The sequence below is a fragment of the Salvelinus namaycush genome, unplaced genomic scaffold (genome assembly GCF_016432855.1).
Source record: "Salvelinus namaycush isolate Seneca unplaced genomic scaffold, SaNama_1.0 Scaffold233, whole genome shotgun sequence".
In the NCBI taxonomy this organism is placed as follows: domain Eukaryota; kingdom Metazoa; phylum Chordata; class Actinopteri; order Salmoniformes; family Salmonidae; genus Salvelinus; species Salvelinus namaycush.
Window position 1 is genome coordinate 148624 of NW_024059153.1, and position 12380 is coordinate 161003.

At 49.5% G+C, this 12380-nt stretch overlaps 1 protein-coding gene across 1 annotated transcript; it reads right to left on the bottom strand.

The window, feature by feature from the left end:
* Positions 1 to 4394: 4394 nt before the first annotated feature.
* Positions 4395 to 7560, bottom strand: LOC120038690 (C5a anaphylatoxin chemotactic receptor 1). The gene is made up of 2 exons (XM_038984353.1): positions 7414 to 7560; positions 4395 to 5366 (listed from the first exon to the last, which is right to left on the bottom strand). The coding sequence occupies exons 1-2, from the start codon at positions 7558 to 7560 to the stop codon at positions 4395 to 4397; spliced, it is 1119 nt and encodes a 372-aa protein (XP_038840281.1).
* Between the last annotated feature and the right edge of the window lie 4820 nt (positions 7561 to 12380).

A 12380-nucleotide genomic window follows, 5' to 3' on the forward strand; every position in this document is an offset into this window, starting at 1 on the left:
ATGGTACTGAGAGGAAGCCCACTGGCGGGCAGCGGGAGAAGATGGAACGAGATGGATTTTGGCCGACATTTTCAATAAAGTTTTATGTTCCCAAAACTAGAATATGTTATGAACAGAGTGGACTAAATGTTTGTAGACTTTAACCTTTGCAAAAAGTTTTTATTTATTTAAATCGCGTTGTTTAGGAGTTGTAAAGGCGGATTGATTTATTGCACATGCGCACTTCATAGAGGAGGCGTTGCCTAACAGAAATATGCAGATGAGGTTAGAACGCGCCAATAGGATCTCGCTAGGTCGTGCTTGGTTCTGCCCAACGTGGCTCATCTGTTCCCAGCGGAAACGACAGGCTGGGGTCTATCTTGGTTTAGTTATACAAATATTTGTTTGCGCTCGCTACCTCACAGTGGCGGTTCTAGACCATTTCAACTGGGGGGGGGCCAAGCTGGGGCCAGTTGTACTGTTAGAGGGGCCAGTTGTACTGTCAGAGGGGCCAGTTGTACTGTCAGAGGGGCCAGTTGTACTGTTAGAGGGGCCAGTTGTACTGTTAGAGGGGCCAGTTGTACTGTTAGTGGGGCCAGTTGTACTGTTAGAGGAGCCAGTTGTACTGTTAGAGGGGCCAGTTGTACTGTTAGAGGGGCCGGTTGTACTGTCAGAGGGGCCAGTTGTACTGTTAGAGGGGCCAGTTGTACTGTTAGAGGGGCCAGTTGTACTGTTAGAGGGGCCAGTTGTACTGTCAGAGGGGCCAGTTGTACTGTTAGAGGGGCCAGTTGCACTGTTAGAGGGGCCAGTTGTACTGTTAGAGGGGCCAGTTGTACTGTTAGAGGGGCCAGTTGTACTGTCAGAGGGCCCAGTTGTACTGTTAGAGGGGCCAGTTGTACTGTTAGAGGGGCCAGTTGTACTGTTAGAGGGGCCAGTTGTACTGTCAGAGGGGCCCAGTTGTACTGTTAGAGGGGCCCAGTTGTACTGTTAGAGGGGCCCAGTTGTACTGTTAGAGGGGCCAGTTGTACTGTTAGAGGGGCCTAGCTGGGGCCAGTTGTACTGTTAGAGGGGCCAGTTGTACTGTCAGAGGGGCCAGTTGTACTGTTAGAGGGGCCAGTTGTACTGTTAGAGGGCCAGTTGTACTGTCAGAGGGGCCAGTTGTACTGTCAGAGGGGCCAGTTGTACTGTTAGAGGGGCCAGTTGTATTGTCAGAGGGGCCTAGTTGTACTGTTAGAGGGGGGGCCAGTTGTACTGTTAGAGGGGCCAGTTGTACTGTCAGAGGGGCCAGTTGTACTGTCAGAGGGGCCAGTTGTACTGTCAGAGGGGCCAGTTGTACTGTTAGAGGGGCCAGTTGTACTGTTAGAGGGGCCAGTTGTACTGTTAGAGGGGCCAGTTGTACTGTTAGAGGGGCCAGTTGTACTGTCAGAGGGGCCAGTTGTACTGTTAGAGGGGCCCAGTTGTACTGTCAGAGGGGCCAGTTGTACTGTTAGAGGGGCCCAGTTGTACTGTTAGAGGGGCCAGTTGTACTGTTAGAGGGGCCAGTTGTACTGTTAGAGGGGCCAGTTGTACTGTTAGAGGGGCCAGTTGTACTGTTAGAGGGGCCAGTTGTACTGTTAGAGGGGCCAGTTGTACTGTTAGAGGGGCCAGTTGTACTGTTAGAGGGGCCAGTTACATTAGATGTTATTGTTGTCATATTGTTTTCTCCACTGCAGTGCAGGCATTAGCAGGCAAAAGGCCATGTTCATAATCATCATCGTTGCCACTGTCTAATAACGGATGTAAAAAAATAAATAAGAACGATAGTAAAAATGTGTTATGTAAAAATGGTTTCATACTCCACATTTAGGTGGGGGCCACAAGGGGGTCCAAAATTGTTGTCACAGGGGCACTGCCCCCCCCCCAGAACTGCTAGTGCTCCCTCAGAGAATGAACAGTCGCCCTCCGGCACAGGAATATACTTTTTTGGGGGGCGAATAAAAAATGACTGAGAAACCACTGTGACTCGGGCCTTCTAAAGTGCCACCGTACACAGAAATGGTGGTTTTAGGCAGCACTGAAAAGGCAGGGCAGGCCAGGGCTCGTGATTGGAGAGTTCATTGCAGTGTAGCCTAGCTTGTTTTACACCAAGACTCTGGGCTAAATCCCCGAAAGCCCAGGTCTGGTGACGTCAATGGGCTGAAGCAAGCCTGTCACCCAGCCTAAGATAATGCATGTAGTCCTAATAATGGGGCTGAAGCAAGCCTGCCACCAAAAATCTAATTTTATTTGTCACATACACATGGTTAGCAGATGTTAATGCGAGTGTAGCGAAATGCTTGTGCTTCTAGTTCCCGACAATGCAGTAATAACCAACAAGTAATCTAACCTAACAATTCCACAACTACTACCTTATACACACAAGTGTAAAGGGATGAAAAATATGTACATAAAAATATATGAATGAGTGATGGTACAGAACGGCATCGGTAAGATGCAGTAGATGGTATCGAGTACAGTATATACATATGAGATGAGTAATGTAGGGTATGTAAACATATAGAAGTGGCATTGTTTAAAGTGGCTAGCTTAAGATAATGCAATATAGTCCTAATAATGTAGTCCAGATAGGGCTGAAGCAAGCCTGTCACCCAGCCTAAGATAATGCATGTAGTCCAGACAGGGCTGAAGCAAGCCTGTCACCCAGCCTAAGATAATGCATGTAGTCCAGACAGGGCTGAAGTAAGCCTGCCACCCAGCCTAAGATAATGCAATATAGTCCTAATAATGTAGTCCAGACAGGGCTGAAGCAAGCCTGCCACCCAGCCTAAGATAATGCAATATAGTCCTAATAATGTAGTCCAGACAGGGCTGAAGCAAGCCTGCCACCCAGCCTAAGATAATGCAATATAGTCCTAATAATGTAGTCCAGACAGGGCTGAAGCAAGCCTGCCACCCAGCCTAAGATAATGCAATATAGTCCTAATAATGTAGTCCAGACAGGGCTGAAGCAAGCCTGCCACCCAGCCTAAGATAATGCAATATAGTCCTAATAATGTAGTCCATGTATTCCAGACAGGGCTGAAGCAAGTTGTAACGTATGAGTTCATGTTGGCCAGCAGTCATAGTGTATCTCTACAGTCTGCTAGTAAAACTGCAGTAATCCACAATATGTCACAGTGGATCTCTACAGTCTGCTAGTAAAACTGCAGTAATCCACAATATGTCACAGTGGATCTCTACAGTCTGCTAGTAAAACTGCAGTAATCCACAATATGTCGCAGTGGATCTCTACAGTCTGCTAGTAAAACTGCAGTAATCCACAATATGTCACAGTGGATCTCTACAGTCTGCTAGTAAAACTGCAGTAATCCACAGTATGTCACAGTGGATCTCTACAGTCTGCTAGTAAAACTGCAGTAATCCACAATATGTCACAGTGGATCTCTACAGTCTGCTAGTAAAACTGCAGTAATCCACAATATGTCACAGTGGATCTCCACAGTCTGCTAGTAAAACTGCAGTAATCCACAATATGTCACAGTGGATCTCTACAGTCTGCTAGTAAAACTGCAGTAATCCACAATATGTCACAGTGGATCTCCACAGTCTGCTAGTAAAACTGCAGTAATCCACAATATGTCACAGTGGATCTCTACAGTCTGCTAGTAAAACTGCAGTAATCCACAATATGTCACAGTGGATCTCTACAGTCTGCTAGTAAAACTGCAGTAATCCACAGTATGTCACAGTGGATCTCTACAGTCTGCTAGTAAAACTGCAGTAATCCACAGTATGTCACAGTGGATCTCTACAGTCTGCTAGTAAAACTGCAGTAATCCACAGTATGTCACAGTGGATCTCTACAGTCTGCTAGTAAAACTGCAGTAATCCACAGTATGTCACAGTGGATCTCTACAGTCTGCTAGTAAAACTGCAGTAATCCACAATATGTCACAGTGGATCTCTACAGTCTGCTAGTAAAACTGCAGTAATCCACAATATGTCACAGTGGATCTCCACAGTCTGCTAGTAAAACTGCAGTAATCCACAATATGTCGCAGTGGATCTCTACAGTCTGCTAGTAAAACTGCAGTAATCCACAATATGTCACAGTGGATCTCTACAGTCTGCTAGTAAAACTGCAGTAATCCACAGTATGTCACAGTGGATCTCTACAGTCTGCTAGTAAAACTGCAGTAATCCACAGTATGTCACAGTGGATCTCTACAGTCTGCTAGTAAAACTGCAGTAATCCACAGTATGTCACAGTGGATCTCTACAGTCTGCTAGTAAAACTGCAAGGTCCCTAACAGGGCTTTTTAGGGCCACTAGATCTGTTAATCTCCCATATGTACGGTCCCTAACAGGGCTTTTTAGGGCCACTAGATCTGTGAATCTCCCATATGTACGGTCCCTAACAGGGCTTTTTAGGGCCACTAGATCTGTGAATCGTCCCTCCTCAGGGTCCGTCTACTCTTGGAGTCAGACAAGTCGTCGTTGAAGACTCTCTCGATGGTGGAGGGGAGCGAGGCGCGGACGGTGCGCCCCAGGCCCCGCGCAGCGAACACGTAGAGGACAGGGTTCAGGGAGCTCTTCAGGTACACCAGGAACAGAGAGACGTACGCCCCCGTGAACGACGCCCGGTACAGCCCCGCCCGGTCAGGCCGCCCTGCAGCCAGCGCACGCAGGAAGCGGCAGGTAAAGTAGGGCACCCAGCAGCAGAGGAAGAGGAGCATGGTGAGGAAGAGGACCCGGTACAGCCTGGCCATCTGTCTCGCAGTCGCCGAAGAGGAAGAAGAGGAGGATGGAGAGGTCGGTCCGGCGCCCCCTGCCTGCCTGGCGCTCCACAACACGGCTACGTTACTCACCAGGAACACCGTTAACGGCAGGAAGAACCCAGCGACCGTCTCTGTCACAAACAGCCCCTTGCTGTACCCCAGGCTCTCCAGACACTGGGTAGTACCGTTGAACTCCAGCAGGTCGGCAGTGTGGAGGTACGGGGCAGCCAGGGCAGCAGCCAGCCCCCAGAGGACACCACACACCAGGGGAACCGCCCAGCGAGGACGCTTCATACTGGACCAGACCGGCCTGAGGAGACACAGACATCTCTCCACAGCCACGGCACACAGCAGGAAGGCTGCAGCGTATAGCCCCAGGCCTCTCAGGAATACCACCAGGCGGCAGACCAGTTTCCCCATGGGCCAGCTACAGCCGTGGGCCAGGTACGCCAGCATCAGGGGTGTGCGGAGGAGGAGAACCAGGTCAGCCAACGCCAGGTTCACTACGTAGACACGGAAGCTGCTGGCGCCGCGCGTCTCCCCTTTGCCCAAGCTGCCACGCCTCGTCAGGCGGCCACGCCCACGCCAGGCCAACGCGTACACCACTAGGCTGTTCAAGGACACGCCCACCTGGGGACAGATAAGAGGAAGTGATGTCATAGACCAGCAGACACTGCAGGAACCTCAAGAACTGGAGCTATGCCAAGTAGGAATGGTCTTTCTCCAGCCCAGCACTAACCCCCCTGATTCAACATGGCAGGGTCTTGTTCCAGCCCAGCACTAACCCCCCTGATTCAACATGGCAGGGTCTTGTTCCAGCCCAGCACTAACACGCCTGATTCAACATGGCAGGGTCTTGTTCCAGCCCAGCACTAACCCCCCTGATTCAACATGGCAGGGTCTTGTTCCAGCCCAGCACTAACCCCCCTGATTCAACATGGCAGGGTCTTGTTCCAGCCCAGCACTAACCCCCCTGATTCAACATGGCAGGGTCTTGTTCCAGCCCAGCACTAACACACCTGATTCAACATGGCAGGGTCTTGTTCCAGCCCAGCACTAACCCCCCTGATTCAACATGGCAGGGTCTTGTTCCAGCCCAGCACTAACCACCTGATTCAACATGGCAGGGTCTTGTTCCAGCCCAGCACTAACCCCCCTGATCCAACATGGCAGGGTCTTGTTCCAGCCCAGCACTAACCCCCCTGGTTCAACATGGCATGGTCTTGTTCCAGCCCAGCACTAATCCAACTAATTCAACATGGCATGGTCTTGTTCCAGCCCAGCACTAACCCCCCTGATTCAACATGGCAGGGTCTTGTTCCAGCCCAGCACTAATCCAACTAATTCAACATGGCATGGTCTTGTTCCAGCCCAGCACTAACCCCCCTGATTCAACATGGCATGGTCTTGTTCCAGCCCAGCACTAATCCAACTAATTCAACATGGCAGGGTCTTGTTCCAGCCCAGCACTAACCCCCCTGATTCAACATGGCAGGGTCTTGTTCCAGCCCAGCGCTAACCCCCCTGATTCAACATGGCAGGGTCTTGTTCCAGCCCAGCACTAATCCAACTAATTCAACATGGCATGGTCTTGTTCCAGCCCAGCACTAATCCAACTAATTCAACATGGCAGGGTCTTGTTCCAGCCCAGCACTAATCCAACTAATTCAACATGGCATGGTCTTGTTCCAGCCCAGCACTAATCCAACTAATTCAACATGGCAGGGTCTTGTTCCAGCCCAACACTAACCCCCCTGATTCAACATGGCAGGGTCTTGTTCCAGCCCAACACTAACCCCCCTGATTCAACATGGCAGGGTCTTGTTCCAGCCCAGCACTAACCCCCCTGATTCAACATGGCAGGGTCTTGTTCCAGCCCAGCACTAACCCCCCTGATTCAACATGGCAGGGTCTTGTTCCAGCCCAACACTAACCCCCCTGATTCAACATGGCAGGGTCTTGTTCCAGCCCAGCACTAACCCCCCTGATTCAACATGGCAGGGTCTTGTTCCAGCCCAACACTAACCCCCCTGATTCAACATGGCAGGGTCTTGTTCCAGCCCAACACTAACCCCCCTGATTCAACATGGCAGGGTCTTGTTCCAGCCCAGCACTAACCCCCCTGATTCAACATGGCAGGGTCTTGTTCCAGCCCAACACTAACACACCTGATTCAACATGGCAGGGTCTTGTTCCAGCCCAGCACTAACCCCCCTGATTCAACATGGCAGGGTCTTGTTCCAGCCCAGCACTAACACACCTGATTCAACACGGCAGGGTCTTGTTCCAGCCCAGCACTAATCCAACTAATTCAACATGGCAGGGTCTTGTTCCAGCCCAACACTAACCCCCCTGATTCAACATGGCAGGGTCTTGTTCCAGCCCAGCACTAACCCCCCTGATTCAACATGGCAGGGTCTTGTTCCAGCCCAACACTAACACACCTGATTCAACATGGCAGGGTCTTGTTCCAGCCCAGCACTAACCCCCCTGATTCAACATGGCAGGGTCTTGTTCCAGCCCAGCACTAACCCCCCTGATTCAACATGGCATGGTCTTGATTGAAGCCGATTGAATCAAGTGCGCTGGAACGAAAACCTGCACAGCAGTACCTGGATTGATGTAGAATTAACTAGAATTATCTGAACTATAATTATTCTCTAGACTAGAGACTCACCAGGAAGATGAGTATGGTGATTACCATCTGAGTGATGCGGCCTGTCTCTGCCTGCCAGGTATTAGTACAGCCCAGTCCTTTACTGGGTCCTGCTGGGCTGGGAGAGGGCTGCGTCAGGAACCACTGGCTGGTGTTCACAAGGTTCATAGTGGCTCAGATAGGAAGATATAGACCTGGAGCTGCAGTGAGGAGACCTGTGGAGACAGACAGTATGGAGATATATGTTAGTGTGGAGACATCCAGCTAGACCACAGTGAGGAGACCTGTGGAGACAGACTAGCTAGACCACAGTGAGGAGACCTGTGGAGACATCCAGCTAGACCACAGTGAGGAGACCTGTGGAGACAGACTAGCTAGACCACAGTGAGGAGACCTGTGGAGACAGACTAGCTAGACCACAGTATGGTGTAACATTGTATTCCTGTCACCGTTCTGTGACTGACAGCCTGTGGGACTGGTTTCACTGCCTCATCCAACGTGTCCAGCTGGGTCTGGGTAACCTATCCGTCTGTTAACGTGTTGAAACGTACAGGTGCTAATACATTTAATATACGTTTGATGGTCTAAAGATATTACTCAGAGGGCCGGATTCCCAAATCCAAATTAAGCCTTGTCATGGACAAACAATTATTCTAAATGGTGACTTGCCATTGAAAGGGTGTTTTAGTCCAGGACCTGGCTTTAATCTGGGTTTTAGTCCAGGACCTGGCTTTAGTCTGGGTCTTAGTCCAGGACCTGGCTTTAATCTGGGTCTTAGTCCAGGACCTGGCTTTAATCTGGGTCTTAGTCCAGGACCTGGCTTTAATCTGGGTCTTAGTCCAGGACCTGGCTTTAATCTGGGTTTTAGTCCAGGACCTGGCTTTAATCTGGGTCTTAGTCCAGGACCTGGCTTTAATCTGGGTCTTAGTCCAGGACCTGGCTTTAATCTGGGTTTTAGTCCAGGACCTGGCTTTAATCTGGGTCTTAGTCCAGGACCTGGCTTTAATCTGGGTCTTAGTCCAGGACCTGGCTTTAATCTGGGTCTTAGTCCAGGACCTGGCTTTAATCTGGGTCTTAGTCCAGGACCTGGCTTTAATCTGGATCTTAGTCCAGGACCTGGCTTTAATCTGGGTCTTAGTCCAGGACCTGGCTTTAATCTGGGTCTTAGTCCAGGACCTGGCTTTAATCTGGGTCTGAGAAACCTGTCCAGAAAGGGTTTAACGTGTCAAAACCACATGCTTCCTGGTTCATTCATGTCTAGAGTATTTTGGAGGAATGCACAGTGAGTGAGTCAGGGATGTGTTGGGTGAAGGGAATGAGGACCATCCCATCCTGAAGTCATCACCACAAGCACATCCTGAGTTCGGCTCAGCACATCCTGAGTTCGGCTCAGCACATCCTGAGTTCGGCTCAGCACATCCTGAGTTCGGCTCACCACAACCTGAGTTCGGCTCACCACATCCTGAGTTCGGCTCACCACATCCTGAGTTCGGCTCACCACAACCTGAGTTCGGCTCACCACAACCTGAGTTCGGCTCACCACAACCTGAGTTCGGCTCACCACATCCTGAGTTCGGCTCACCACAACCTGAGTTCGGCTCACCACATCCTGAGTTCGGCTCAGCACATCCTGAGTTCGGCTCAGCACATCCTGAGTTCGGCTCAGCACAACCTGAGTTCGGCTCACCACATCCTGAGTTCGGCTCACCACATCCTGAGTTCGGCTCACCACAACCTGAGTTCGGCTCACCACAACCTGAGTTCGGCTCACCACATCCTGAGTTCGGCTCACCACAACCTGAGTTCGGCTCACCACAACCTGAGTTCGGCTCACCACAACCTGAGTTCGGCTCACCACAACCTGAGTTCGGCTCACCACATCCTGAGTTCGGCTCACCACAACCTGAGTTCGGCTCACCACAACCTGAGTTCGGCTCACCACAACCTGAGTTCGGCTCACCACATCCTGAGTTCGGCTCACCACAACCTGAGTTCGGCTCACCACAACCTGAGTTCGGCTCACCACAACCTGAGTTCGGCTCACCACAACCTGAGTTTCACCCCTAAACTCTCTCTCTGGGCCTATATAAACACATCAGACAATATTGTCACACACACACACACACACACACACACACACACACACACACACACACACACACACACACACACACACACACACACACACACACACCTCTTTGAACCTTAACCTTTGAACCTAAATCTCAACCAAATGTAAATCCTAACTAGACGTTGAACTGATGTCTGTGCCCAGTGGGACGCCGCTAATTCTCTCTCTGTCTCTCTCTCTCTCTCTCTCTCTCTCTCTCTCTCTCTCTCTCTCTCTCTGTCTCTCTCTCTGTCTCTCTCTCTGTCTGTCTCTCTCTCTCTGTCTCTCTCTCTCTCTCTCTCTCTCTCTCTGGGCCTGTCCATGCTTATCAGACATACCTAGCTACCTTCCTAGGAATTACTCAATTACAACACACCCTGAACCCCGCTCCAACACACCCTCACCTCCACCAATACAGCCGCCACCCCACCACCACCCCCCATCCTGCCTTGCAACACACCTTCATGTTCATGCCTCCGGGTCTACTTCCAGCACAATGGGAACACTGACTTCTGCCAACTCACTGCAACTCTGTGTGTTCTGATAACTTATCACTTTCACTGACCGCTGCTGAGAGCCATGGCATTTTTTACAAAACACCATATAGAAACACATTTCTTTTCATTTCACAAATACATGTGGTATTTCCAAGTTTTTGTGATAAGATATTAGTTATTTAATAGATCGGTAGGGAAGTTTTAGTGAAGGTTTGACTTACCTGCCTCTGCGTCTGTCGGCCGCCCTGTGCTTCTGAGACGGAGAGAGAGAGAGAGAAGGACAGAGTAAAAGAGGAAGGAGTGGCTCGGCAGATTGATGCAATCTCTTGAAAAGGTAGCTATAGGATGTGTTTCCTCTTCTCTCTCTGTGAAGGCAACACTAAATACGTGGAGGATCATTACACACCCCGCTGATGCTTTCCTGTCTGAGTTCCAGCTACAGGAAGGATCAGGGTGGAGGATCATTACACACCCTGCTGATGCTTTCCTGTCTGAGTTCCAGCTACAGGAAGGATCAGGGTGGAGGATCATTACACACCCTGCTGATGCTTTCCTGTCTGAGTTCCACCTACAGGAAGGATCAGGGTGGAGGATCATTACACACCCTGCTGATGCTTTCCTGTCTGAGTTCCAGCTACAGGAAGGATCAGGGTGGAGGATCATTACACACCCTGCTGATGCTTTCCTGTCTGAGTTCCAGCTACAGGAAGGATCAGGGTGGAGGATCATTACACACCCTGCTGATGCTTTCCTGTCTGAGTTCCAGCTACAGGAAGGATCAGGGTGGAGGATCATTACACACCCTGCTGATGCTTTCCTGTCTGAGTTCCAGCTACAGGAAGGATCAGGGTGGAGGATCATTACACACCCTGCTGATGCTTTCCTGTCTGAGTTCCAGCTACAGGAAGGATCAGGGTGGAGGATCATTACACACCCTGCTGATGCTTTCCTGTCTGAGTTCCAGCTACAGGAAGGATCAGGGTGGAGGATCATTACACACCCTGCTGATGCTTTCCTGTCTGAGTTCCAGCTACAGGAAGGATCAGGGTGGAGGATCATTACACACCCTGCTGATGCTTTCCTGTCTGAGTTCCAGCTACAGGAAGGATCAGGGTGGAGGATTTACCATCTGATACAGTATGATACGTCTACAGGAAGGATCAGGGTGGAGGATTTACCATCTGATACAGTATGATACGTCTACAGGAAGGATCAGGGTGGAGGATTTACCATCTGATACAAATGTTCAAATTTTGGTCATTTTTCCGCTGTCCCGGTAAATTCCACCAGATGGCGAATGGAATCTTATTGCAAATGTACAAAACATCACCAATCACGACATGGCCATTTCTCCTAAATGGAAAAGACTACGAAGACGAAACTTGGTGAGCATAGGTTTGGACTAATGGGCTGTTTGCCCAGAAACAAGATGGCGTCAAGGCCTCAACACATTTTGAGTTATGGCCATTTTTCTGGGATTAAAGGTCAAAAACGAAAATAGAGCGCTAATTTGACCGCTTCACGTCAAAGTACATGTGTCAGGAAAAAAAGAACCAGACATTTATCTATCGCAATTTAAGAGAAATCGTACAATGTACAATTTGTGATGGTCAAAGAAATGTGTTTTCCCCCCCAAAAAAAGTTACACATCCAGTTGGAGCGTGTTCAGACGAATCCATTAAGGTGGGTTTCGGAGCTCTGTGAGATTTCTGTGATTTTCTGAAATCACACACACTCACTCAACCCTCTGTAAATCAGTCAGTTCTTAACGTAAAGACTTAAAATTCAAAATTCTGTAAGAGCCTACCCCAAGGAGGATATGTGTTCACTTTCAGCTTCCTGTGTCAACCGGAAGTGCCTTAAATTGGGGTCATAGGGGCTGTTTTGAAGGGTTAAAAAGGTAACATCTTTCCAAAACTTCATATGTGTGATTAGGCAACCCTCATGAACTGTAAATCACTCATTTCTCCCAACAGTTTGCAATGACATCGCTCCCCAGAGGAATACATTGCCTGCTCCCCTAAATTCAACCTGAAGCCTATGTGGGTTATGAATGTCTAATGAACCTGTCTTCGATGACAATTCATCAGGCCACTGTGAGCTCTACCTGTGTTGATTCTAAGCTTCCTGGAGCAACCGGAAGTCCCTTAAATTGTGGTCATAGGGGCTGTTTCGAAGGGTTAAAAAAAGTCAGATCTTTCCAAAACTTCATATGTGTGATTAGGCAACCCTCATGAACTGTAAATCAGTCATTTCTCCTAACAGATGTCAAAGAAAAAACTCACACACACACACACACATAAAGGATGGAGTGACACAGTGCGGGTCTTAAAGACACACAGAGCCTGCAATAGCATTACCATAATCTCAAGGCTGTGCTG

What these genes read in the sequence shown, in the direction of transcription:
- LOC120038690 (XM_038984353.1), bottom strand. Translation starts at nt 7,560, where the DNA reads ATGAACCTTGTGAACACCAGCCAGTGGTTCCTGACGCAGCCCTCTCCC. An exon ending in TCACCATACTCATCTTCCTG is followed by an intron (nt 5,367 to 7,413) that starts GTGAGTCTCTAG and finishes ATCTGTCCCCAG; the next exon opens with GTGGGCGTGTCCTTGAACAG.